Source organism: Poecilia mexicana, unplaced genomic scaffold (genome assembly GCF_051168715.1).
Source record: "Poecilia mexicana isolate PSO_F unplaced genomic scaffold, ASM5116871v1 scaffold_22, whole genome shotgun sequence".
Classification (NCBI taxonomy): Eukaryota; Metazoa; Chordata; class Actinopteri; order Cyprinodontiformes; family Poeciliidae; genus Poecilia; species Poecilia mexicana.
In genome coordinates this window covers 13,263,284-13,290,812 of record NW_028263391.1, presented here as the reverse complement: position 1 = coordinate 13,290,812, position 27,529 = coordinate 13,263,284, and the positions used below count along the sequence as shown (strand labels likewise).

Sequence of the window (27,529 nt, the reverse complement as noted above, 5' to 3'; positions counted from 1 at the left end):
TAGGGAGGCTTTGGGGCTTTCAGCATGGTCATAAGGAAGACTGGCATAAAGAACTCCTTACCAATAAATCACTTCAGATGCTGGAACGAGATTAAGTCGACTCTTGATGTGTCACAGATTTGAGAAAGGCCCAAGCTGTTGAAGGTTTGCTTTGGCCGTGTATGCAGAGTGCCGATCTTGTTACTGACCTTGATTTGTGAAGTTTTTATCGTATGATGAGCAGTTTTGTTAATCAGACCTGCCACTTGACTCTTGCCTTCATTAGGAGGCGTTTTAAAACTTTTCCACTTTTAGTTTTAAATTTTCTGTATTGTGTTGCTTTTAGCAAAAATGTATTTGAATGTTTAGAATGCCTTTTATTTTAGGATCTTTGTGGGACTCCCCTGAAACAGAGGCTATGTTGCAAAAGCTTAGCGGTCAAGAAGTGCAAAGAGTATTTTTTTCTCTTTTTCTTCCTCGTATCTTTGCTTGCTTCCTTCTTCACATCCCTGTTTTCCTTCCCTTTCTTCCTCACTTTTATTTTTTACCTTGGAAAATATTTCCATTTTTTCCTCCCTCCTTTTTTTTTGTTTCATCCATGTTTCTTGTGTCCTTTCAGCTTTCCTCACCCGTTTAGCTTTTCGTGTATGAAAGCTTAATGATAATGTTTTATAACATTTTTGTGTTTATATTTTAAAATGGGTGAGAATAACTTAAGAGTGCTTGAATTAAGTGTTTGGAAAAGTTGGACATTTTTCTCAAAGAATGGACAGAACCACAGGAGTGTGACTTTACTTCGAAAATCCCATTTATCTGTAAATCTCACCAAGAACTGGCCAGTTCTCCAAATAACTTAGCCGTCCTTTTCTATCTTCAATTCAATTTGAGTAATTCACTTTACTGGTGTGACTAATGTGTTTTACTGAAGTTATCTAATGCAGGAGTGCCTCAATTTAACAAGATTTAGGATGCAGATGGATCCCATTCACTTACTGTATTTTCACTAATCCATTATAATATTCTTATCCCGATTCCATCTTCAGGGGCTGGAAACTCAAACAAACATAAACGGAAAGATTGGAAGAACGAGCGCACTGTATCGGGCCGGAATCACTCCGGAGCTCTCACATTGATTCAAAACCAAACTCCTAAGGAGTAAAACATTTTAAAAGATAAACACCATCATAACTCTTCCACAGAGTTTTAGATGACTAAATTTGGCTTCTACATTCTCTACCCATGCATTTCTTTTTAATTGTGTAATAACTTTGTGTTATTCTTCAAAGCTTCTGAAGTAGAATAGAAAGCATTGATGGGCATTTTTACTGCGGGCTTCAGGCTTCTCGCAGACCCTAATGCATCTTCTGAGCTCACTGCCATTGCTCTCAGTCTGAGCAATGAGATGGATTTAGCAGTTAAAGATCCTGGAACGGTGTTGTAATTTTTCTTCTTCTTCTTCTTTTTCTTGCCGTGGTGTAACAAAAAAAAAAAAGCGATCCGAACAGTGGACCTGAGCCATGTCCTTCATGCCAGAAACTTCTTTATTCAGAATGACAAAATGCTCGGTTGGCACGATTACAGCATTCAGGAGAGGAATGAATACGGTTCGGTCTCGAGGGAGGCTTCCTGAGAAAGGGGGTCTTCTGCTTTCGTCCCTTGGGAGAGCAGATTGATCTCCGGCAGGCTTAAATGGACCGTTGAAAGGCGAGGTGTTTATTTGTGCCGTTTTTATAAATGGCACCACTTCTCCAGATCTAACTTCACTGGCGTGTTCTCCATCATCTGGAAACACTAACGGGCCGTCTGATTTCCCTTCGCTTCAGTAATTCTGACATTCACCTGCAACTTCGACCTCGTTTCTGCCTCTCTGCGTGCACTTTGGTGTTTCCTGAGACTTTGTGTGACATAAATAATCATTGTTGATAAAAAACACAGGTGCTCATGTTGGTTCTGGTTCCAATTTCGAAATTCATGTTCTGCAGATGGAAGAGGAACCTGGATAAAACAGATGTCATCACCCTGTGATATACACTCTTCAGTTCCCTTGTGATAAATATCCCCTGGTGATTCTCTTTCCTCCTCCACTTCTGCTGTTCTTTTAGTTGCTAAGATACAACCTCCCCCCACCACCACCACCTTCCATCAGCCTCCTCCTCTTCCTCCCTTGCACTGGTCAGCAACCTCTCTGGGCAGAGTGATGTTTTTCTTCTACGTCTCGTTGTATAAACTATCAGCCATCAGCGTTAAGGGAATCCGGCTGTAAACGCATGACAGGAGTTGGACAAACTCAAATGACCTGATCATGTCCAAGTAACTGTGGAGATGAGGATATTTTTAAATTCCAGTTTCTATATCCATATCCCTGTTGATGGTTGTACAAATGAAACATTCTTATTTTTATAACTCTTTTACTGTTTTTTTTTTGTTTTTTTTGTTTGTTTTTTACTCATATTGTCCATTTCTGGTGTTTGACCATAGACGTATGTGGTGCAGTTTTGACATTTTGCACTGAAGAATTAGAGAACTGACTCGGCTCCTGAGAGATCCACCATCCTTCACTTGTTTACCTGCTGCATGCCAGGTTGTCCATAAATGGTTCACGCCTCTTTGTTGGTATTTATAAGAAATTCTAGTCAATGAAAAGTAGAAGAAAATGGTGAGATGAACAGTTAACCTCCTGTGTGTGCGCCAAATCAGCAGGCATGCATTAAATGTAGGAACTGGTCTGGATTAACAGTGCAGGAGGTTGATATCTTTTTCAACAGCTTAACTTAATAGCTCTTTTTTTTTTTTAATGTCCAGGCCGGTGTGCTCCTTCAGGCAGTGATCCATTGTTTAAAAACCATTTGATGTTCACACTCCCTCCATCATCTCAGTTTTCACCCCACTAACGTCCCATTGTCCAGAAGTCACAGAGATATTTCAGGCCAAACGATATTGTGATCATCGGAGGGGCAAATAGGGGTGACAGAAGGTCAGGGTAGTGATGCCGCCTGGCTTTCCTCAACGTCATCCGCTGGGATTTATGGTGGCAGTGGGGGTGGATTAAAGGTATTAGGCAGACAAACTAGTCCCTGGGTTCAGACACTGTGCAAATACTGCTGCATCCATCCACTAACATGTCTACCCCTGCCCACTCTGTGTCTTTCCACCTCCTCTATTATGCTGACAAGCAGAATCCTTAGAATAGGCAGTTAAATAGCAGACCGACCGAGGATGGAGATCAGCTGCCATATAAACATAACATAAATTCTTATTATTATTATTATTATTATTATTATTATTATTATTATTATTATTAAGGGAAATCCAGTCAGAATTTCAATAATAAAATTGCAGTTTTATTTTGGTAAATTCAGCATGCAGATCCAGAAGTTTAGGCAATACATATTTTGATAGCAACCTTGTTTTGGCAGAAGGACTGTTCTGTGTTTAAAACCTTTTACCCTGTTCCTTTCTGTCTGTCCTTTCCTTGCATCATTACAACTCCCCTCCACAGCCCCAATTTGCTGCCAGGTTGACATGGCGACCGGCCGCGGTACGTAAACCGTCCGAGGTCTGGCGAGCCCAGTGCAGGAAGTTTTGTGCATTCCTTATCTCTAACTCGCCGCCGCAGAGCGCAAGGACCACATCAGCAAACTGAAGCCTCGTTTAATTTTGCTTTGATTTTACCCTTTTCTTTTTTTCTTCTTCTTTTTTTTCCAACAAGGCTGAGAAATGAAATCTTTGAGGTCTGAACCACTCATACTGATTTTATAAGTGTTTGGGAAAGGATGAAAGGGGTTTGTGGAGACAGAATTGAAATAAGAGGTGGTTATGTTGTTGAAATGTTGGAAATTTTCAACAATCCATCATCATTTTTGCGTCTACTTAATTCAGACATTCACATATGAAAATGAAAAACACATTCTTACCATCCTGGCTTTACTTTTGTTAGATTTCATCCAAGATCTGTTGAAAGAGGAGACGTAGCTCCCGATTTGTGTTCTGCGTGATTTTATCTTTGACGGGGAATGAAGGGAGGAAAAAAAAAAAAATCAAGCCAGTAATGTGCAGTTCCACTTTACTAAGATTTTATTCCTTCTTTATTCCCATCCCATAACTAGAACATGTATGCAGAGATGAGCACAGCATTTCAAATAATCTCCAAATGAAACATGGTGACAGGTGAGGAGCACCAGCAATCCCCCTCCCCATCCCCGCCAAACCACCACCATTGCTCCACCATCCAAATGTCAGAAATCGATGCTGGTGCTTTTTGAAAAGGCTGCTTTGAAATGTGTCAGAAGGTCACTGAGGTCTTATATTACATCCTCCAAAGCATTCCGGAGGGGAATTGTATGCGCCACAGTTACTTTGTGTTCCTAATAGTTCCCCTTCCCACTACAATCCTACTGCTGTGGGAGGGAAAGAGAAAAGTCAGACTCATTGTTCTGGGAAGGAAACCAAGATGCAGAGAGAGAGGAAGAGCAGTGGGGGGGGAAAAATTGCTGACCCACATTTTTGTTGCAGTTTGTACCGGGACACAGCTTTAGGACCTGGTCATTTAGCTTAAACGGCATGTAATCGGGACAATGTGTGTTGACAGGTCTCTGCCAGAGGAGATGTGATTAACTCAGATTTGGAGTACGAGGCCAAGGTTTTAGAGCAGGTTGTCATTCTGTTGAAGTTTAAAAAAAAAAAAAAAAAACAGCTGCTCATATTGTTAGAAACAATCTTTGCTTGTAACTTGTTCTTGTCCAGACAATGGACATGAAAACACATTTTTTTACGTCTATACCCTTGTGTGTGTGTGTGTGTGATTGAGTAAAACCTTTTGTTGGACCTTGAGATTGTATGCTACAATTTCACTGTTTTATCTAATAACACGAAAGAAAGATATTACTTCATTGATGTCATTCCTACAAAATAAATGCAATTCTGTTTAAAGAATTGGTCTGAAGTTTTACCACACAGCTCTCTTCAGTCCTCTACATTTTGCAGGAGGATGGTCACATTTTAAATGTGTGAAAACCAACAAAACAAATACAAGGCAAGCACGTTTTTGCACAAAAATGGCCAAAACTTTCAATTTCTCACATGCTTAAAAACATTTTTGAGATAAAAATGTGTGCACTGGTCAAAGTTCTCCTTTTTTTTCCCTCTTCTTTTAACTAAACCTCTTGTCATCGTGCTCCTGCTGAGCTGACAATCTGTTGTATTTCAAATGACTAAAGGCCTGCACATTTTCAGACCGCATCGCTGTCTAAGTTTAGTCTTTGTGTTTTACAGTACTCAGTGTGGATACGAGGTCTGTTTCTGCAGCCAGTCTGTGGAAAATCCTGATTTGAGGATGTGTTTGTTTTGCCACCATGGTTTGATTTGAACTCCACCAACCATCACCCTTGTGATGGAGAGACTTGTTTGGGAGCTTCATTTCACAAGCGTTGCGGGTGTTTGTGTGTTTTTTTTTTGTGCGTTTTGTTTTTTTATATATATACACTTTTAGCAATGGAAAATGAACAAACATGTTGTATGGGCATGTCAGTGTGTGTCATTAAGAAAGCAGATGGATTTCCAAGCCACGTGCCACTGGTTTCCAGTCTAAGGAGCCCACTTGGAGCCCAGCTGGCTTTAATCAACGGAGTCGTTTACCACTCGCGTGGGTGAGTGGTGCTCGATGGATCCCTAAGCGACACCTCCCCTTCCACCTCTGCTCTCTAGCAACACTCCACGCGGCGTGGAGTGATACTGAATATATTTATATTGTCTCTCTTAAGCACACAACAGCGAGAAGGCTGAATCTGTGCTCCCACACTTCCATCTGTTTATTTTAGTCATCCTCGTTCACATAAACACGCATACCTATAGGATTACTGTGATTTCTGTGTTTATGTTGTAGCTTTTTAAGAGTTGTGTCCTAATTGCTGTTTATAACCAAAGAAAATTAGAGCATAATTTTATTTAAGGGTGAAAGTAAATGCGAGGTTCTCAGGTGCTGGCTGTGTTACTTCCTTGGAACATTCTGTGCATTTGTATTTCGGGTTGTTTCCTACCAAAAATGTCAGGTCCAAAAGGAGCCACTAACCACCAGGCTTTTCATATTCCAATGTTTATTTGGTACTTGCTTTGGCAACCAACAATTTCAAGAAATGTTCAACAATCCACTAATAGTCTGCTGTTAGCAGCTGTGGTTATGCGAGGCCTATAGTTGATTTGTACTTGCAGGAGGCTGCTCAAAGTTATTTTAGTGTGATCAGGGGCCATATCCTGTCATATTTTATTAAAGTCAACTGGACAAAATGAGGTTTTGAGCTAGGAAATATTACATTTAAAAACTGTAAAGCCACGATATGCTTGGAGGAGCTGTGATCCACAGCGTAGGTGGAAGAATCTGTTGACAAGACAACTAGTCGTGCACTCACAACTCTGATCTATATGGTAGAATGGCAAAAAGGGAGACAGTGTTAAAACAAAACCAGCGGCAAGACAACCCATGCAGGGGATACTTCAAACCCCTAGAAGAAGGTCTGGTCTGATCTATTTTTTTTGGCTGGTGAACATTCTTTCATCGTCAGGGACAGAAAACGGGTCACGTTTCGTAGGTAGATGGATGGAACTAGAAAACTATTGCAAAAGTCTACAGTCTAGACTCCAACATGATTATAACCCATACTGTTACCAACTTGGCTCATAGTGGGTAACAACATAGGAGACTCCACAGACAAAGATTAACTTGCTCAAATTTATTGCTCAAATTTATTGCTGAAAAGAAAATGCATTCTGCCTGACTTACTGGTAAGATTGAATGACACAGAAATGAAAAAAAGAGGTGTAACTAGAAACATTACCCATTTGGAAAGCCAGCTTCCCAGAAAGAGAAAAAGACGAGCGAGTCCCAAAGCGCCGTATAGAAGCTACCTTTATGTCTGGCAAACCCACCTCTCAGATGCAACTGTAATAAGTTAACCCAAACACCACATTATAGTGATGAACAAATATGCCAAACCCAAGGCTCTCAAGCCACCACAGTACAAATACAATTAAGTAAGAAACATTCCCTAAAAGACTTCCAGAGAACGTTGGTCCTAGACAACATTGATAGATTTTAATTGGTTAAATATTTTGTGAAGCATGTCTTACTTCTATGTTACTATTACAGGCAGATTTATTTTGCTCTATCATGATAAATTGCAATAAACTAACTTTAAAGATTATGGTTCTGTTCTCACAAAAGGATAATGTTCAGGGGGTATGAAAATGCTTAAAGCACTGTAGCTGGGGCCAATCATAGGGTCAGGGTACAACTTAGCAAATGAAGAAAACTGACTAGAAGTCATGATTTGTAACACAAATCTCTATTTATGAATATGTTTATAGATTCATCATCCACTTCTTGAATTCATTTCCATTGCCTGAATATTGGTTGTGGATCAACAATTTTAACTCGACAGCATGGCAATTTTTCTGAAATCTGTCTAAATGCTGCAACTCTGTAGCCCAGTGGCAATTTTAAAAGCTGGGAAAATTTGTGGTGTTGATATCCCTCTAACATCAGTGACACATATGGAAAAGAATGGAGTCACTAATTAAGATTGCGGCTCTTATCAGTTCAAGTTGGGTGTAATCAACACTCATTCCGTCTGTGTACATACAAGTCTGATAGCTTCCTGCAGGCAGGGCTGACTTTGCTTATCAGCTTAAGGCACTGGAGTAGTTCTGACCTAGTCCTGAAACTTAAGCATCTCGCAAACCTCTTTGTCTCTCCATGTAACCACTGGAGGATGGGTTGACTCAGCAGACAACAGTTCGATACCTACATATGTACATAATAAGCTGGTAGATGATGACCAGGGAGCCCCTCAGCTAAATTTAGCGTTTGATGTCTGACCTTTCCCTCTGTTTGTGAGGCAGCTTTGCAGATGGACTCACTGTTTTTGAGTGATGTTGTCAAGACAAAGGTCAGCTGAAATGTGGCAACATGTGTTTGTCAACAGTTAAAATCCATTTTATTTATGAGTATGTAGTTCATTTTGCAAAACAAAATTGCTGGTGCTGGAGGAAGCAGACAATGGGCATTCCACGATCAGTTTTTAAATTTGCTCTTTGTGCCCTTCTTCTCAGATTACATATTGTCATGCTCTCCTTTGCACCCATAAGTAATAACTACAGAATCATGGTTGGAATGAGCAGTAGATCAGAACAGACTGTTCCAACCAAGTGCAGAGATAAACAGGAAGTGTTTGTTATTCTTCTGACATCCCAAGAGAGCTCAAGAGATTCACTCCAGCAAAGTGCAACACCCATCTATCATTCCTAGCATTACAACACATAAAAAAAGAAGGGCACAATGGAACAATAAGTTAACTTTATGCTTATTTTCATCACGAGTCTCTTTGGGTTTGATTGGACCTGTTGGTTATTCAGAACAAGAGCGTCATTTTGGAAAAGTGTTTTTTGCTGCTGCAAATGTGTCTTAGCTATTAATCTTAGTTAAGTAGTCAATGTTGTATAATGTGCAATTAAACTTTAGAACAAGTAACTTAAAATTAAAACTACTAAAGTCAATTTTACATACATAGCTTCTAAACAAAATCCAGAAATATAATTACAGGCTACTAAGATTGCTATTCTGTTGTCTCTAAATGTTCTTGCACGGCACGGTTTAGCTCAATAAAGAAATGAAGCTTAAAGTTGTTTTGACTCCGAAATGCAAAAAGTACCATAACATCGTGGTAAAAACTGCAGATGTTAGAAATTTGAAGGACTCCTGTTATTGTGATCTTTGAATGCTGATTTGTCCACTGATCCAGATGAAAGTTCCCTGTATTGGTCTGAATACTTTTCTTTTGGTGTCGACTGACAAATTCTCTTTTTCAGAATGCATTTTTGAGATTAGTAATGCATTTTCAGTTTTTTTTATTTGTGTCGTGTGCTTCGTCTTACTCTTATTCTTTAAATCAACAATTATAACTCTGCTTTTGGGATCTAAAGAAAGTTGACCTTGGTTGTTTGCTCCACCGCTGAAGTTGCTGGCCTTTTAAGAGTTTCACACCAATAACTAGAGCACAGGGGTCAGGGAAGAAGGAGGGGGAAGGGCCATGAATGCAGACACACCTGTTCGTAGGGCATGACTCCTCGTTTTATTGAGATTCTGTGACAGTCTTGACCCAGAGTGTTGGTCTCGCACAGAGCCGTGGGCAGATATTTTATCTCCAGTGTTGAAAACAGATCTAAACATTTTTGTCACCCTTCCCAGACATTCTTCACCACACATGAACCTGTGATGATGCCTTGATTTATGAAGCTTCGGATCAGTTCTAAGAACAGACATTATTATTATTATTGCAGTTGGAAGGTAGATTTAAACTTTAAACTTGGGTTCAGACTGGTGTCGGGATTTGGACGGTCATATACTGTAAGTAAATGTTAGAAATTACAGTGTCAGTTGCACAGCTGAAATTGGTTCCTTAATAAATTGAAGACCTCATGCTGCCAAATTAATAATGACTTTTAAAAAAAAATGAAAGCATCTGGAAAAAGAGCAAAGTCTTCAGTTTTTTACATTACTATACTGTCAGTCACTGTTCTTCTCTTCATAGTGAACACACCTGGGTTATAGTGGCCAAAGGGGAGCTGTGAAATAAGTCGTTGTATAGGAGGTATGGTTTTCATGCGGACCCTTTGTACCTAACATCTCATATTTCGAACTCCTTAAGGTGTTGCCTATTATGAAGAAACTGTATCCACTTTTAAAGGTTCCATTCTGTATTTAAAATTCACTATTACATGTTAAAACTCCCAACAGATGGCTTCCAAGTTTGAATATTCACATTGTTATACTTTTAATGTGCAATGCTTAACAGCGTGATTGTTTTATATCTGAAAACGCTCTTACAGTTCCTGTCTCATTAAGACTTCTGTCTTAAAATGTTCTGACTCATCAACTGTTTAATTCATTTGGCTAAAAAAAAAAATAAAATAAAAAGTCAGTTAACAGGGTTCCATATGCGACCTGGGTAGGTCTGGATATGTATGGAGTCTCTAGATATTTTCCCCAGACCGCATAAGCAGTACAAAAAATAAAATGGAGTTTGGAATATTTTCTATCCAGCCAGCCATCTCACAAAAGCTTGAACGTGCTGCAGTCCATGCTAGTATTATTGGATTTTAACTCATTTTACATGTTTCACAACTAATACTTTGCCTTAAAGTATATAGTGAACATTTTTGTGTTCTTGCAAGCATGTCTGAAACGTCCAGTTTTGGTTTTTGCTGCAGAACCAGTGAGTTTTGCTTGCTTATTCTTTGGCGCAAAAGCACACAACAGTAATTCTTTTTTTTCTTTCTTTTTTTTAAAGATCTTTTGAAATATATAAACCCTTGGTCTACCAACAAAGCATTGGTATTGTTCAGCTGCTGCCCTCTTTGTGTGAGAGCAATTCCCCTTCACGGTTGCTTAAAAACTGATCTATCACACTGGAAAGGGGAAAACCAGAAATCTGAATACAGCCGTTTTATTATCACTGCTAAACTGAATGAAATCATTGCACGGTCAATCAAAGACTAATACTGATGCCCTTCATGGCCAGCGATCAAAGCATTACATCATCGGTTAACATGATGAGGCTATCATGAATCAGTCTGCGGAAAGCTGAGCCATTGTCCAAACATAACAGCATTTAGCTGGCACACATCCACACAGACACAAGACGTACTGTGGGAGCTGGCGGTTGGATGATCTTTGACCTGACTCAGTCTGCCTCCTCGACAAAGGAACCCTTCAAATGCCCATTACTTTTAGCAAAAAAAAAGAAAATGTGTTTATGATAAGTAATCTTGGGCTTGAAGTTAAATGTAGGTTCCCTTGGTTTTACAGTTCTATATGGAAAGTTATGAGAGACTGAAGTCAAAAGTAGAGAATAAGAGTAAGTACTTGCGGAGTGTGAAGAGTCACCATAAGGATATGGTCATTACATTTGGATTTATTGTTTGCTGCCTTGCTGTGATTACTTTATAAAGATGGATGGGATGGAGCTTCCAGCAATTGTGATTTATAGCTAGCATACAATTAGTCCATGTACACAGGATGTGCCCTCACATTTACACTGTCAAGAGTTCAGGCTTTGTGACAGCAGTGGTACTTTTCTCGGTGGCAATTTATCTCTGCGCGGGCGTGAACGGGTTGGTTGTGTGCAAAGTGCTGCCATGAGGAATTCCTGGCTTAAACAAAACAAACTTAAATGAAGAGCTGTCTGGTCCAGAAGAACCCTAAATAATACTGCGAGGAGTGGCATGTTGTGAAACATGACTGCATGCCATGTTGGCTCTGAGAGCGGCTGGCTTGGAGGAGAATTTGAAGCTTCTCTTCAACGAGGAGCTTGGACGAAATGCCAACTTCTCTGGAACTTAACGGCTGTTTCTTTGCAGACTATGCAGACTATCAAGTTTGATCACTCTAGTGCAGCTGATTGAGTGGCTTAAAGCAATAGGCTATGCCAGTCTTTACCAGAAAACCTGTTTCTGAATCACTGTCATATTTCTGAATGAAGTCATATTCTGTTTTCTCCACTTGACTTCAAGTGACAATATGGAAATATAGATGAGCGCTGAGTAGGAAAAATAAACCCAAGCATGTCCTCAAAAAATAATAGAGCAGATGGGCTTATAATGTGGTGGGATGGGGGTATGATACTTATCTCAAGCATGTGAAACTGGCTCCATTTGCCTCAATTACCAGGTTTTGATGGATGATACAGGAGTAGTCCAAGTGCACTTAGCCAGACTGGAGCTGGAGCTTAGCCTATTCCTGGGAGGGGGCTTCCTAGGAGTATCCTTCGGAGGTTTGAGGATAGTGAGGTAACCCTGGAGAGAAAGTGGAAGTGATGCAGCTGTGAAAGAGAGAGGGGAATCGCAGGAGCGGAAGTGGACGTCTCGGAGATAAGCCTGCTTCTCCTTGCTGGGTTAATGGATACATCCCAAGGGCTTGCTTAGGAATGGACTCAGGCATTACTGCCTTTGACTTGGTGTCATCTGTCTTGTGTCCCCTGACAGAGAAAAAAAGAAAGAAAAATGGCATTATAATCACCTATTTTTCCTCCACATTCCCTTTGCTTATAAATGTCTCCACTTTGTGTGTGACAATTCATCTTTGTGTCAAACAGAACCGATATCTGTTGTTGTTATTTTAGCGATAGATTCTGTTATACAGCATCTTTCAAGTAATACATTTGGAGTGTTATTTTTGAAAAGCCAAAGTAATCAATAGAGATCCACTGACAAATTGACTGGCGACTGGAGCTGGAGTTTTTATATGCTCAATTATCGGTTGCCAAATGGGCAAATATTGATTGGTTGTGGTTTGCTGAAAACTAAAAATGACATGCTTTTTTTTTTTCTTCTTTTTTTCAGTCAGCGAATGGATCATATCTACTTGCTAACATACCACTCTTCTGTACGGACGTTGTTGCAAAGCGCTGAATGTGATAAATGGTTTTTTTCAGTATCGCTGTGGTGTTTAAAGTAAAGTCAGAAAAGACAGAAGGTGGATTCTAGAAAGAAAATTGCCTTTCTGCATAAATTAGCAGAGAATTAAGCAAACAAGACCTTACCTTTTATAAGTATTCAGTTCTGTGTCATGGCACATGCTGGGGTAGCTTAAGATGCATTTTCTTCATAAAATATAATATGTAATCTGAAAAGAAATGCTGCACATAGAGATTAAAGCATAATAATCTGACTCTAATCACATTTGAGTATTTAATCTAATTGTGTTTCGCTTAAGCCTATTAGTAAAATGTTTATTTATTAATCACTGAAGGGATAAGGGAGTGTAAAAAGCAGGTGGTCCTTTTTTTCTGAAGTTCAGTTTACAAATGTTTTCTCATTTGTAACCTCAAAGGAAATGTACATCCTCAATAAATTCTTCTTTTTTTTGCATCAGAAAAGATAACCCAAGGAAAATGTATATAAAGCTGTTTTCAAGTGATGATTTTATTTACTATGGAAATGATGCTATCCAAACCAACCTGGCCCTATGTGAAAAGTAATTGGCCCATAAACCTAATAACTGGTTGTGTCATGGTTGGCGGCAATAGCTGCCATTTAGCATTTGAAATAACTGGTAATCAGCCTTGTACGCACTGTGGAGGTATTTTTGTAGCATTAGTTCAGCTCCATTAGAAGTTTTTTTTTAATTTTTTTTTTATCATAACCAGGCTATTTGAGGTCATGCCACAGCATCTGAATTCAATTTATGTACAGACTTTGACTAGGCCATTTCAAGTTTTTATGTTTGTAGCCACTCAAAGGGAACTTTAAAGAGTGATTTGGATTATTGCCTTACTGAATAAACTAAGTGCCATCACAAACTGTACAATTTCTTACAGCATTTTCTGGTATAGAGCAGAATTCATTGTTCTATCAATTCTGGCAAGTCATCCAGATTATCACACTACCAGGACATTGTCTGACTTCTTTTTTTATTTTTTATTTTTTTACTTTAAACCAGATATAACGAGATGTGGACCTTCCATATGTAACTGTACTTTTCTTACTCGTAGAAAACATCATATGTATTTACTGAGCTTATATCTGTCTGATTTTGAAATTTGTTTGACCTGAAACATTTTTGTGATAAAATAAAATAAATAAATAAATCCATTTAAGGGGACGCATACTTCCTCTTGGCATTATACCAAAACACAGGCTTTAACACGGTTCTTGGTTTTTATATTTAGTTCAAAAGTTCATAATGCTTTGTTTTCCAGTCCTGTTTACATGGCCTTTTAAAGCTGGACGGCTCTAGGTTTTTCGGGGGCAATGCACAGAATGCTGTCAGTCCTAACTAGTGCAGTTGGGAATTTTTGGTGTTGATCTTTGCTCCCACTAACCTCTCACTTTTATCCTGGCTTGACCTCTGCTTCTCAGACGTGTCTATGACATGACCCTCCCCCCTGCAATTCCGTGCATAGCATTAGACTGAGTTAATGCTGTGAACTTGACAAAGCCAGCTGAGTTTTTCTTTTATTTTTTTTATCTTTATCACTATCTAGCATGCCATCTCAACGTCTTGCCTTCTCACTGAACACTGATTGGATCTCAGGAAAATCTGTTTCCTGGTTGGGTCACAGCTGTTGCTTCTAATTAAAAATGCCATGTTGATATGTTTTGTGCTGTTGTGCTAACAACGAGATTCCAGCAAACAGGAAGGTGGCTTTCCTTTGGGCAACTCTTGTGGTATGTCTTGGTCTTGCCTTTCTGTTCCCTCAGAGAAGGAATGTCTCGGGTGGAGTTGCGATTGCATGCATTGTGGGAAATGCGAACCACCGAGGGTCATTTCCTCTTGTCTCACTTTCTCCCCTGGCCTCACATCTGTACTGTACTTCCATGCATGTATTGCCACAGAAAGTCTATCACCTTGTTACTGAAATCCACATGGATGCTGTCATATGCTAGCGCTGGAATCCAGAAAGGGAGGGCAGGAGGGATGAGCAATCAAAAGAGGGAGAGGGTGGGGGAGAGTTGGAGAGGACAGTGTCAACAGCTTCGCTTTGCTTTGAGCTCAGTCAGCTGAAATCCACGGCTCGACTCAGAAGCTCGGAACGCAAGTGGATGGAAACACAAGAACCCCTTTAAAACTAAGTCCAGACATGGAACCTGAAAGAAATGGTCTGAATCCAGAAGATGCAGGAGTGCTTTGAATCACTTTTGTAAACTTACTGTGTGGAGTGGTTCTTTTTCTTGAGTCGTAGTAAAGGGAAGAAAAGAAAATTCATCCCTTAGTGCACCGTCTGTGAACTGAGTAAGTAGGACTTATTTGATTTTAATGCCTATAACTTTTCCTGTCTGTAGAGGAAAGCTTTGTTCTCTCTTGCATACAAGATGTTTAATGCGGTTCGTCCGTGCATTTTGTCCTCTTGCTCAGTCCTACCAGGGAAAACCGAACTGCTGCTGGCTATAAAATAAACAGTTAGATGGTCTGCAGAACTGCAGCAGCAGGACAACAAAGGGCTTCTGTTCTTCCATGATAAACATTCTATGTTTTACGTTGTTGTAAATTGTGGGCACGCTTCAGGTCAAAAACGACAATGAAGGCATGGATGTGAAGTGTGTGTGGTTTTAATGTTTGAGCTCTGCATTCAGCAGTGTTGACAGCACTTCCTGTCGGACCCCCAAATCTACTGGTGCAGACTGGTGATACACTGGGGTTTATTTTTAGATATACTTCCTAGAAGTTTTGTTCCAGGGAAAGTAATTTTCTCTGAATCTTTGCAAATGTTCAGTCATCTGCTTGTTTTTTTTTGTTGTTGTTTGTTTTGTTTTTGTTTTTCTTTCGGTGTTAATCTTGTAAGGAGTTGGAACAGATTGATGCTAAAATTGTCTTTTGCGTTGAAAAGATCTGCGAATTGTTCAGCATGTCAAAAACCAACAGAGAATGAGATGTGTCGTGTGATGAGGAAGGCCTATTTCAGGCATCCATCTGCAGCTCATTGCACATCAATCACATGGCCAAAGCCTTTGGTGCTGGTTGTCAGCTCAGCATTCAGCCTGGCCGCCACACATTCCATATATCCTGAAAGGACTGAACATATTTGCATCACAGTCTGTGCAAGGCATGGGATTTACACACTATACATTAAAACCTTTTCATAAATGGAACACTTCTGTCTCATGTTGGTGTTGACACAAAGACCTAAAACTAAACAATTAAAACAGAAGACACAATTCATAATTCATCACGTACTACTGATCTTTCAGGATTAGCGTGAACAAACGGTAACCTCCCGCAACCAACTGGCAATTCGGTGATGAAGACGACAGGATGATGTTTGGTGAAGCTGCTTTAATCTAATCTTAAGGATCATTTTTATGTTGTGTTTGCAGCAAATCAGTTAGAATGGATGACCAGGAATAGTCTGCGACTTCTTAAAAAAGGTACCATGCATCTCTCCCTCTCCAGAAGGTCACCCACTTCAGTGCAAATGACGCTATTGTATTTGTGCCAGTGACACAGTTCCTGCAGCTTGTGATGTGTAAGCATATCTCCTCCGTACAGTGCCTCAATTCAGCACGGCATTACTGCAGGCTATTTAGGAAAAAGCACGTTCTGCTCACTTCAGGGATAAGTCCCTTTTTGCCTGGCTATATGTATCCCAGAGGAGCATTCCAGACATTAACCAGAAGCCTCCAGTCCTCAATGCTGCAGCTGTTAACCTCTTACCCAGGGAATATTGGTTGCTATTTGGACCGTGGTGCAAAGAATTCAAAGTCAAACAAAGGCAAGGTAGTGAAGCCACAGGGAACTGATGTGAGAACATAGGAAAAAGCATGTACAAAAACAAACTTGCACATAGATTTTTTGAATATTATTTTCTAGTTTAAAAGTATTTTTTCATAAGTTAGAAGCATCTATGTAATTTGAATGAGTTCGAATGCAATTCTTTCAAAATGAAAGGACCCTTGGGTGCTGGAAGGACATTGAGTCTCTGGGAAGTTCGGCATCCTTTCTCTCCTGAGAGTCATGGTAACCGGCTTCGAGGCTGTATCCCTGCCAGGTTTTTTCCCCCGCAAATAATAACATATCTTTAGTCGGGCCTCGTGACTGTGGCGCGTTCCTCCAAGATGAAATAAGACGGCAATTTAACACGGCAGGATTGTGCTTTGGGGTTTGAGGGATACTGATGCCAAGTATTGGATTTCATTCCGACCCCTGTTAATATGTGGGAATGTTGGGGAGCCTTTGGAATGTGTTGTGGTCCACTTTCCTCTCAGCCCCAATATTAATAGCAAGTGCTCCAGTCCGTTTGATGGGCAGAGATCCACCCGATGGCCTGTGGAGAACTGGGTCAGCAGTGTTCAGCCTTCACCCAGGACCAAGTTTAACATTGTTGTTGCCAGAGTCACATTCTCTATTTGGATGACATAATCCTTCTTTTGTAGGTCACGTTTAAGAAGCAGCAGCTACTACAGGTCTTTAAAGATGTTTCTTAAAGAAAATCAAAAACTACCTTTTCAGAAAACCACTACCAATTTCCTTGCTTGACTTTGCTTCCTTCAAAGATCTCGTCTGGCTCTTGGCTTGAATCCAGGCATCCGGTATGTTTACAATATTCGCCTGAGAGTGGCAGGGCAGCTGTTGTTTCAAACTTCAAGATTTTGTTTTGGTTAAAGCATCAAAATCAGCAGAAGCACTGTATCAACTTCCCTGGTTGCCGTTTCAAGTGGTCTGTCCCAGTAATGAATGTTCCCTCCAGCAGGAAATGACTTTTTTTTTTTTTTTTGATGAATCAAACTAAATGAAATAGCTTTTAATGACACCCCTGGAGGATTGAAGAAAATCTCCTCCACTCTTTTTCCAGAGGTTTTAGTTGAAGCATTCCCGTTTAACGGGTGAAGTGGGTTTACCGTGCCTCGCCGGCTTGTGTTTTTGCTGACGTTGCAGCCGATAAGACCTCTGAGGATACTCAAGTGACAGTTGCAGAAGACTTTATAATTTAAGAACGCATTACATAATTTTAAAATACATCCATGTAGAAGTTGGGGTCATCTACATTTGCATGTTGTTAGATCGATGAAGAAGAAAGGTTGCACGTCCATGCATACATATGGTAGTGTCATCTGTCTGTAGCTTTCAGCAACTAAACATGAAGCTGTGTGAGATTTTCCCCCCAGTAATGTTGCTGCTTTTATTCATAACATAGAAGTTATTAAATTATTCCCCCTGCTGATAAAACTGTGTAATATACTGCCTTTATCATATAGCTCTATACAAAACAAAAATGAAACACACACCCATTATTAGTGTTCAAATTCTTGAAATAAATATATTTTGTTCTTCCACTTTTTATTGAGTTACGCAAAAATAACAAGCTATTTACATACTCCAGTTATGTGCTTGGATTGCACTGGTGATATGTTGCCCATTGATTTCCAGTGATACTTTTAATGTCTGACTGCCCAAAAATATTTCCTAACAGCTGAATGTATTTTAGTTGTGAGTGAAAATTGCTTGTAGCCTTCTTTTAGAAAGTAAACCACCACAGCTCAGCCAGAAGTGGGGGCAAGAAGCGTTTTGCAGTACTCAAAGCTACATACAGGTGTATAAAACTTGAGCCACTCTCTCTCTCTTTTCTGAATCCCATTCTTTTTCTGTTTATCTAAAACTTGTATCAGTAGGAATTTCCTGATCTGATCTGTGGTACATTTGGTGTCGGTATCAAAAAACAGATTTTGCTGTTGTAAAGGAGTGCAATGATATTGCTGTAGTTTGGAGCTGCTTTTAAAATTCTATATAGAAATGGCGTTTTGTAATGTCTGCAGTTGCACTTTTACTTTTCGGCAGTATCGGAGCTTTGTTTAATCCGACTGACTCTGCAAGACACTTATGAAGGTTGAATGCTTGTGCTGATTCATCCAGCTCACATAAAGGCTCTGTTGAAGCAACACACTGGAACTGGATCTTTTTCTTTCCTGGACTCCCTTTCTGGGTTGCTGTGGACTACCACACACATTAATTGCAACTTCTTTGGTTACATAGTTTACAGTTTTAAAATTGTGCACTACAGAAAAGAAAGGATTGACACATTATCTGTCTGGATTCTCATTTGTCAGATTCTTCCATTGCTCTTTTTAAATGAGAACTGTGCAAATGTGTGACAATTCTCAAATGAAATTACCCTTTCATTGGCTGTTTGTTAATGGAACAACATGCATCAAAAATCTAGTAAAACCACATTTGCCTTCGAGTAATTATGGGAATGGTTAGGTTATGCTAACAATTGAAGCTATTAAATAATTAATTATAATGTCATCTGATACAAATGAGAGTACTTTAAATGTGTTTTCATACTTAAGCTGCCTGCTTTACATTCTAGTCTTAAGACTTTGACTTAGCTCTAATCCCCCTTCACATTGTTCTCCAGCTATTGTTTAGCCTTGGTAGACGACTCGGTAGATGAAGAAAGGCTGGAGCATGTGAAACTCTTTCCCTCAGGGTCATGTTGTTTCAGAAGGAGCATTCCACCAGGAGATTTCCTGCATGTTTTGCCTCCAACCCAGACAGCCTTGCCACAGACTATGCACTGGTGGCACCGTCTATAGGTGTCTTTCCCAGTTCAAAAGTTGGACAGATTCTCAGCTTTCTTTGCCTTGCAAAATTCTCTGACTGACTGAAGTTCAGAAAAGAAATGATGGAATGAAAATGCAAGCAGTGAATGAAACCAAGTTTTCAGGCATAATTAAAGGGGAGAGTGAAAAGAATAGAAGGGTCTGACCTTTTTCTAATTCTTGGAAGATGCATAGGCATAAGAGCAGAGAGCATGCACATCAACTACCTCCAGAATCCTTGGAGAGCACCTGTGTGTTAGACTAAATATGCTGTCAGGCTGTTTCTTATCTTAACATTTATGCCGGTGTATGGACCACGTGGCTCTAAACCAGAGGAAAAGAAGGTGGTTATGTAGAATATTAAGTCTAATCATGTCTTTTGTCCATGCATATTGCTATGGATGTGGTCTTCTAAAGAACACATATGTATTGAGATAAAGGGTGTGAGATAAACAGTCGTTTTGTAAAAGATGGAGTGTGCAACTGTTGATATCAATTAATTACTTTTTTGATAATTAAGAATCAACTGGCCACCTAAGACTAAAATATCAATACTGAGTGCTCCAGATAAGTCCAAGATCAGGTTTGCTGAAGGAATCAAAAGTTCTGGTTTGCATTCAGTTTAAAGCATCTAGCATGCTGAGGGGAGTGAGTCCTTGTCAATGCAGACAGCATAGCTCAGTGTGACATGTGATGTCATTTTTGGGTGATATTTAATTTGCAGTTGCTTTGATTTTGCTCTGACAGCCTTTGCTAGTCTGTGATAAATTTTTGTATGCTACTTCTTCAAACGTGTAATAAATCATGCGAGACCATTTTTATATTTGGTTTGGAAAGCAGAATTTCAGTAGTGTAATGCTGGTATACGCATGTTTGCTTTGTAGGAAGCAGAAATTCAATTAAAAACAATGACAATGATGACAATGGTGCCAATGAAATGATAAAGGAATGGCTTTCTTACAGATTAGATGCAAATAAACTGCAGTGCCATTGCCTACCGTGCTGGGTCTCTGCAGAACGACTAAGACCCAATCATCTGGCCTATTGTCTAAGTCCACATGAGAAAACTGTGTAGAGATTCATGAAAGTGCTGGCTGTAAAACATGAAAACCCCAGGCAGAATGCATGCTTTCAAAGTGAGCGCAGGAATGCAGCGCTTGCAAATGCACCGTGAAATAATGGCACTTCTTCCACTTCTGTCAGCTCGGGTCATTCGTTAGTGTAGGCTGAAGCTCAATGCTAACTATTGAGACTCTTCACTAGAAGCGGTGGTTGAACTCATAACCCAGGAATGCACTTTAGATTTTGAGGATTTAGTGCTGCTTGTCTCTAGCGTTTAAATTGTTTAGACGGTCGGTGTATCTTGTCATTAGTAATGCCAGTTGCTTCAGATCAATCGCATGTTGTAGTTTCTCTCGATTAATCTGCCCACCCACGCTGCTGAAGTAATTGAGGAAGTTACACATGAACTAGATGACTTTTAGCTTTTGTTGTGAGAAAGAACAGACAGCATATTTGTATGTTTCCATGTGTGCATTGTGTGGTGGTGGAGTGATTTAGTGCTTACACATATGTTGCTCTAATGTAACTGATTAACGCTGGGCTATAACAGGCTAAGACGCGTGTTGTGTGCATGAACTACACAATTCAGAAGTTGGCCTGTGGGTGGGCCACAGATTTTGAGGGATTGTGCTTCCAGTGTACAAGCTGGTTTGTCTTGCAGCGTTTCTTTTTTCGGGGGCTAATTGAGTTATTGTTCCATCATTCTTTGAACAGACAGACAGTCGGATGGGAGAGCAGGAGGGCTTTTTTTTGGAGGGGGCAAGTCTGGGGCAGCGACGGTCAGAAAGTGGCATGGCTCCACTGAGCTCAAAGGCATGGCTGAATAGCTGCTTTATGTTCAATTAACGAGTCACTGGCTCACTTTCATGTCAAAGGACACATGCAGCTTTCACACAGCAGTGTCACATTATGACAGCACACAGATAATTCCTAACCCCTTCATATCCCTTTAAACCTTTTCGTATTTTGTTGTGATACCACCGCAAACTTTTATGTGAAGAAGTAGTGTCTTCAGTATATTAGAAGTGGATGAAATTAAATTAATTAAACTTCTAAAAAAGTGACAGAGACGGTACAAGCTGTTGGGTCTGTATTCCACTAATTTGGCCTGTATGGAAAAATGTCAAGAACAAAGGAGTTGTTGAAAGAACACCTGCTTGGATCAAAGCATATCCGTGTGTTATATTGGCCCAGTTAAAGACCAGACCTAATTTCAACTTCAACATTAAAGGTCAGTTTTCAGCTAATTTTCCTCCCATGTATGGTTCAAATCTAAGGTCTCTTTTTACTCTAGGTGGCCTAGACTGGAATTCAAGTTTAATAAAGTCAGGTTTCACTTTTGATTTTTATCTCGTCAAATTTTAACATCAACCATGATCCATTTTCGTACAGTTAAACTTTCCTGTTCTAGCACTCCTATTTAATTTATAAAGAAAATGGCTGAAACTGCCATGTTGTCACATATTTGTATGTATTAAAATCTCTATCCCCATGTTGCCAGATAACGCATGAAATCTGTTAATCTGCTTTACATTTTGAATGTTTGTGCCAGCGTGGCACTGTTCCCCCATCCCCGGTATCAGCTGCTTACGTAAACCGGACTGCTCTTCCTCCTCCTCCTCCTCCTCCTCCTCTTCCTCCTTCCATGGCCTAGCACCATGCAGGAATGATTCTCATTTGTCGAACCGAACCCAGAAAACAATTGTGTGCAAATAAAAAAATAAATAAATGTGAACCACAACCTCAACTGTGATCTTTTATTCAGTGCTCCTTAAAAATGCAGTCATTCTGTCTTGTTGGTTTTGATATTTCTCTGTGTTACCAGTTTTATTGTTGCTGCTTGTTCTTCCTCCCATTCTTTCTACTTTCCTCCGACTTAGAATATGGTCGAAAAACCTCTTAAACTCCATGGCTATTGGTTTGAGATTGTTTCAAGAAGGGTGTGGACAGATGAGAATGAAAGTTTCAAAGTTTCTGTTAAATTATTCTAACTGAATTATGTGCTTTTTTTAAATGAAATCCAAATGTATGCTCAAATTGTTGTTTACTTGCTCTGAGCTAATTTGTTTAGATTGAAAAGGTGGCTTGATTTTGGTTAGTGTGTTTTTTTTCTCCTGCAAACATTGTACCTGTGTCTGTGTAAGATGACAATGAGAGAATTAAAGTTGGCACAAATGCTTTTCGAACACGTTTTCCTTTATACAATGAACGTTGAAGCAGGAGCTGCAGCCCATTCTTTGCCGCACCTTCATCCTTCTCTTCCACTGACCTACTTCCCGACGACTGGAAGGAGAAGATGAAGTAGAGATCTGAATACAAAGTGGCAGCAGCATCTCCCTTTACGGCCATCATTTGTCAGTCTTCTTGCTTAGCTGTTCCTCAAGCTCTCTTGAATCAAAACAGGTGCGACAACACTGGCTTTGCTTCAGGGCTTTTCCGCAATTTTTTACTAAAACATCTAACGTGTGTGTACATGCATATATTTGGGTTCTAAGTTGACATGCTTTATATTAAGATGTTTTGATATAGTATACTGTGTTTGCATTGTGCTTGCAGTCAGTATATGTGGAATTGATTTTTTTACGTTAAAAATTGCATGGAGATAAAATTCTCCCACTTGACTGCTGTGTTCTCATCAGTGTGTGTGTTGGTGTAAAGTCAGGTTAAATGCATAGGATCTCAGACAGGTACTGAAGGGAAATAGGAAAAACAAATGTGTGTCAAATTAAGATTAATATTTAATTAATGCAAAACCTAGCTGAAAGTTGGTGTAGTTGAAGTTAGGAAAGTTTTCCCCGTATATAAATGTCGTACGTTTTTGATATGATTTTAGGAATTTGTTAAAGGTTTATGGAAAACTCAAACAAGAGTATGGAGTCCAGTATGAGCCAATATTGTAGTGTCAAACCTCAAATTTTTGGTTGCCCTGTAGCAGTTCTCAAGTGCTGCCGGTGTTTTGCATTTATTTGTTTTGTGTTATTTGTTTTGTGTTATTTGTAGTAATAAATGATGATGACTCAATCTACTTAGCACTTCAATGATAGGTCTCTGCAGGACCAACATTTGACATGTCTATTTATAGGATGGACAAAAATGGACAACCATTTACGTTATTGGAGGTTAGTTAACAAGAGAGTTGCATGTCAATGGTAAAGGATGGATCCCATAGCACAACCTTGAGGCACTCCTTTTTTAATAGTAGCTGTAGGGAAGCTGGAAGTTAATAGAAACAGTGGAACAACTAAAATCAGGTGATGTCTGAATCGATCACTTTGTGAAAACTCTTGGTTGTGTGATTCATTTAACATTTGGTTTTGTCTGTACCTTATAAAAACCTCAAATTGATGGACTTGGTGTCCTTAAAAGCAAAAGTGTGCAAATTATTTTTCCCTCTTTAGAGTGGATATGTTTAATGAAAGTCAGCAAACTATGACCATAAATAGGACATATCAGCATATCAGTCCCACAAAATAACAGTAAGTGCACAAAACCACTTCCAGAATAAAACACAGTAGCCCAGAGCTGAGGATTCAGTAACAGACAGGAAACAGAAGGAGGAGGATTAAAGATGGAATAAGTGGATGGCAAGCAGTGGCAAGGAAAAATGACAGATGTTACCATCAGTGGGAGGGTTGTTGCAGGGAACTGTCACTCTGATTTAGCCTGAAACGGAGGAATAATGGAAGACGACAGAGAGGGGGGGAAATGAGAAGCCCAGAGATGGTCAGATGGCAGTGGACACGATCAATCTGGAGTGACATTGCATGCAGAGGAAGGTTACATAAACAGCCGGTTCTTAAATTCCTAACTGTATATAATTCTGACTCTATATAATGTATGCTGTGTGTGTGTTTGGAGTCCCGGGCCTGCTTCCTCTGAGCTGGAGTCAGGCCAATTGGACTGGTGCTGAGTGAGGACTGCCTGCACGTGGATTCTGGTGGGAGAGAGGGAGAGGATAAGAACGGACACTGAGAGACCAGAGGAGGGTTAGGCTGTGTGTTATGCTAAAGGGATTTAATAATCTCCACTGACTGTTTACAGCAACTGTTTGCCACTGTAAAAGCTCATTGCTGTTAAGTCAAAGTTATTGAACTTAACGGTTTTTTTTTTGTTTTTTTTTGACCAAAATGTGCATCTCTGTGCGTATTATGTAATGCATAATTTAACTGCTATTCCTGTTGGGGTACACACCTTGCCTTTCTGACATTATTTAGTTAATTAACATAATTAAGACTGCTTTGCTTTAACAATCTATTTAGGAGTGACATAATTATTATTTTGATGCTTTTACACCTCTTCCCAAACTGCATTCATTTTCCTAATTAAATCAATTACATGTTCCCTGTGGTGCTGCTTAGGAAAATTGTAAAAAAAAAAAAAAACTATGAAGACACTGGAGTCTCTGATAACTACTGATATCCTAAAACTTTTGTCTTGTGGTGTAAATGTAAGACTGGCATCACATTCACAGAAGCTTTTGTTCCTAAATATACCAGCCCATGGTTTCATTCCTGAGTTTGGGAATTTGGTGAACATCTTCCACACATCTCACTCTGACAATTTCCTGTTTAGTGTCTGTCAATAAAGGCCACTAGTTCTACAAAAGGTGTTTTTTTTCTCTCTTAAACTATCATCTGATTTTTATTATTCTTGCTTTTATAACTGTTCAAAATATGATAGTATATGTTATATCAGAAGTGTATGTATTTTATGTGTAATTTTCAATAATTAAAACTGGTCACTTTTATGAGCTAAAGAATAAAGTTGCCATGGTTGCTTCCATGTTTTCTATAGACTGCATATGTTTATAAGTGAATTAAACATTTTATTTATGGTACAAGCATTTTTACTGTCAGCTCGGTCTTTGAGTGGGTTCATAACAATGATAAGCATGTCACAGAAACGGCAACAAGATGAAAGCTGAATGTGGGTTCACAGCTCCAGATTGGAGACTGAAAGAGTTGGTCAAAACAAGCAGTAAAAAGGCAAAATGGAAATGTGGTGGGGTTTTATCTTCCTGTTTCTCTTTCTTCTCATGTCCCTGTTGAGGGCCTAGAATGTTCATAAAGAATTTACCATGCTGCTAATTTTAGACAGCTCAGTAAAAAGCCCTACACTGAACAAGAGATGGTGGTGGAAATGCTCAGTCAGGATACAGTATTTTGGGTTAGCTTTTTGTGGATTCTGAAGTTATAAAATTTGATTGCCTCATTAAACATGGGTGCATGGTTTCAGGACGTACTTGGTCCCTTAAAGGTTACGTAAAAATATTAAGAGAGAGCGTGTAACATTTATAGACATTTTATATTTTAAATGTGGTGCAAGCTTTGAGATTCCATTAACATTCTGCTGCTTCGAAATTGATTTCTCAGTCAAGTACTCGTACTGGATTTGCACGCTTGATGTATTTGCATAACATAAGTGTGGTCCATTCATTCACAAATGTGGTAAACTGATGCATAAAGAAGAGCCGAGGCAACTCCTCAGCTGAGATTGGTCACAATATTTTAGCTTTTCTATACTGAAAAGACTAGAATTTATTAAGCAGGAACCACCAATGTTCTTTTCAAAGCACTGTGGCACATTTTTGCTCATGCAGTAGAGTCATGACTCCGCTGCAGATCCAACATTGTACCTCTTAAACATTTGCTGTGGTAAAGTTGCAACCACTGTCAAAATGATGATGTTGTGCCGATTCCTGCATTTCAAAGTGCCTCTTTTTGGTTAGCCAACAACAAAATCCCCACCCTGGCTTGTAAAAGCCACTTCTTGCTTTTTTTTCTTTTTTTTTTCCCTTGACGCAGTTTCTGCAGGTGGCTTAGTGATGTTTGTTTGGATGTGGTGTAGGTTGCTCACGTGCTTTTTTCCAAACAATATCAGGCTGCTGGAAATGGGGATCGCCTCTCAGTCTCTGGAATACAAAATAAATAAATAAATAAAGATTCCCCAGAGAAAAAAACACAGACCAAACAGCTTAAATCTTCATTAACCAAGAATGTATTCAGTAAATACAGATGACATTGGCCATCTGGGATTGTCAGCAACTCTAATCCTCTCCATTTTTCTTCGTTCTTTTCCAGATCATGCCCCCCAGATAGCAGTCTCGTCATCCTTTCCACTCCCCCCTCCCTTGTCCCTTGGCCCCGTCCTTTACCTTCCTGGTTCAGCACCACCACTGCCAGCTTCGCCACCGTAGCCGCTATGCCTCCCAGGAAGAGGACACGGGCGGGTCTGGGCTTCCTGTGCTGCTTTGGAAGCAGCGAGCCACCGGAGATCAACCTTAAGGACACCGTGCCGCTGCAGCTGCTGGAGTTCAGCTCCCCCATGCCACCTGCAGAGGAGCTGCATGCACGCTTTTCTGAACTGGTGGTGAGTAAAAATGAAAACGCTTGTCTCTGATGGAAAAAGAGTTCTGATGTAGGTTGAATATTCATTTGCATCACATGAATATAACAGCGACTAAATATACATTCATTGCACACAGAACTTTGTGGTTTAAGTGTTTATTTGAGTTAAATTGAAGGATTATGAAAACTCAAACATCAATTTCTCATGAAATTAGATCACACAGGACCAATAAAATGATTTTTTTAACACATTAAGACTATTTAACATAGTCACTGACAAGGAACAAGACTATATTTGTTGGTTGAGTATTGTATTCAAGTATCTTAGTTGAAAGGAGAAAATGAAAGGAGAATCTCCACGAGACTTTTTAGCAGAAGGAAGCATGAACTGCTCTAAAAATTCCTGTTTGAGGATGGCTGTGTTGACTTTGGACTTGATGAAACGCTGTGGACCAAGTTTCTTTAATAGCCTCCTTCTGCCCCAGATGAACATGCTCCCCAAATCACCACTGACTGTAGAAATGTCTCTCTGCTTGTGAAGCAACTTGGAAACGGTGCTCCTTCAGATTCTGTGACCTTATTTTCTAAATGAAATGCAAAATTAATTTTCATCTGAAAACACTTTGATTTTATAAAATAATTTTAAAAATTCCCTTCTCACCCTCCGCGGGTGGTTTCTCTCTTTCATCCTCTGAGCTTGGGTCTTAAAGGTCAGACATTTAGTCTCAAGTTTTTATTTTTTTATGTTTTTTTTTTTTATTATCCTGGTAAAACAAAAGTTTAATAAAAAATAAGTTAAGGAGTTAATCTGGCTGCGTGTGCAACTTTTTTCTTCCACTCAACTTTCCATTAATATACCTAAATATAGTACTATGATGAACAGCCACCTTCCTTAGCTTTAATCTTTTCTTTCGCTCTACATTTTCAGTGATGTTTTGCTGGGCAACTGTTAAGTCTGCAGCTTTACCCATAATGTTGTTGTACATAATATTGAAATTACATAACTGTTACATACTACAGCACACTTGTAGCGGCCGTGTGTAATCTCTCAGCAT

The 27,529-nt window shown here is 39.5% G+C and overlaps 1 protein-coding gene across 6 annotated transcripts in view; it reads left to right on the top strand.

Annotated features, from left to right (window-relative positions):
- daam2 (dishevelled associated activator of morphogenesis 2) overlaps positions 1-27,529 on the top strand; it is a 111,402-nt gene that overhangs the window by 20,264 nt on the left and 63,609 nt on the right. For 5 of the 6 annotated variants that reach the window (XM_088002914.1, XM_088002912.1, XM_088002913.1 and 2 more), the window contains exon 2: positions 26,208-26,496. In XM_088002914.1, coding sequence (XP_087859040.1) covers positions 26,208-26,496 — 289 coding nt within the window. Of the gene's footprint in view, positions 1-12,774; positions 14,762-26,207; positions 26,497-27,529 lie in introns of those variants that run through there. The other variant, XM_088002916.1, reaches the window with a different exon arrangement.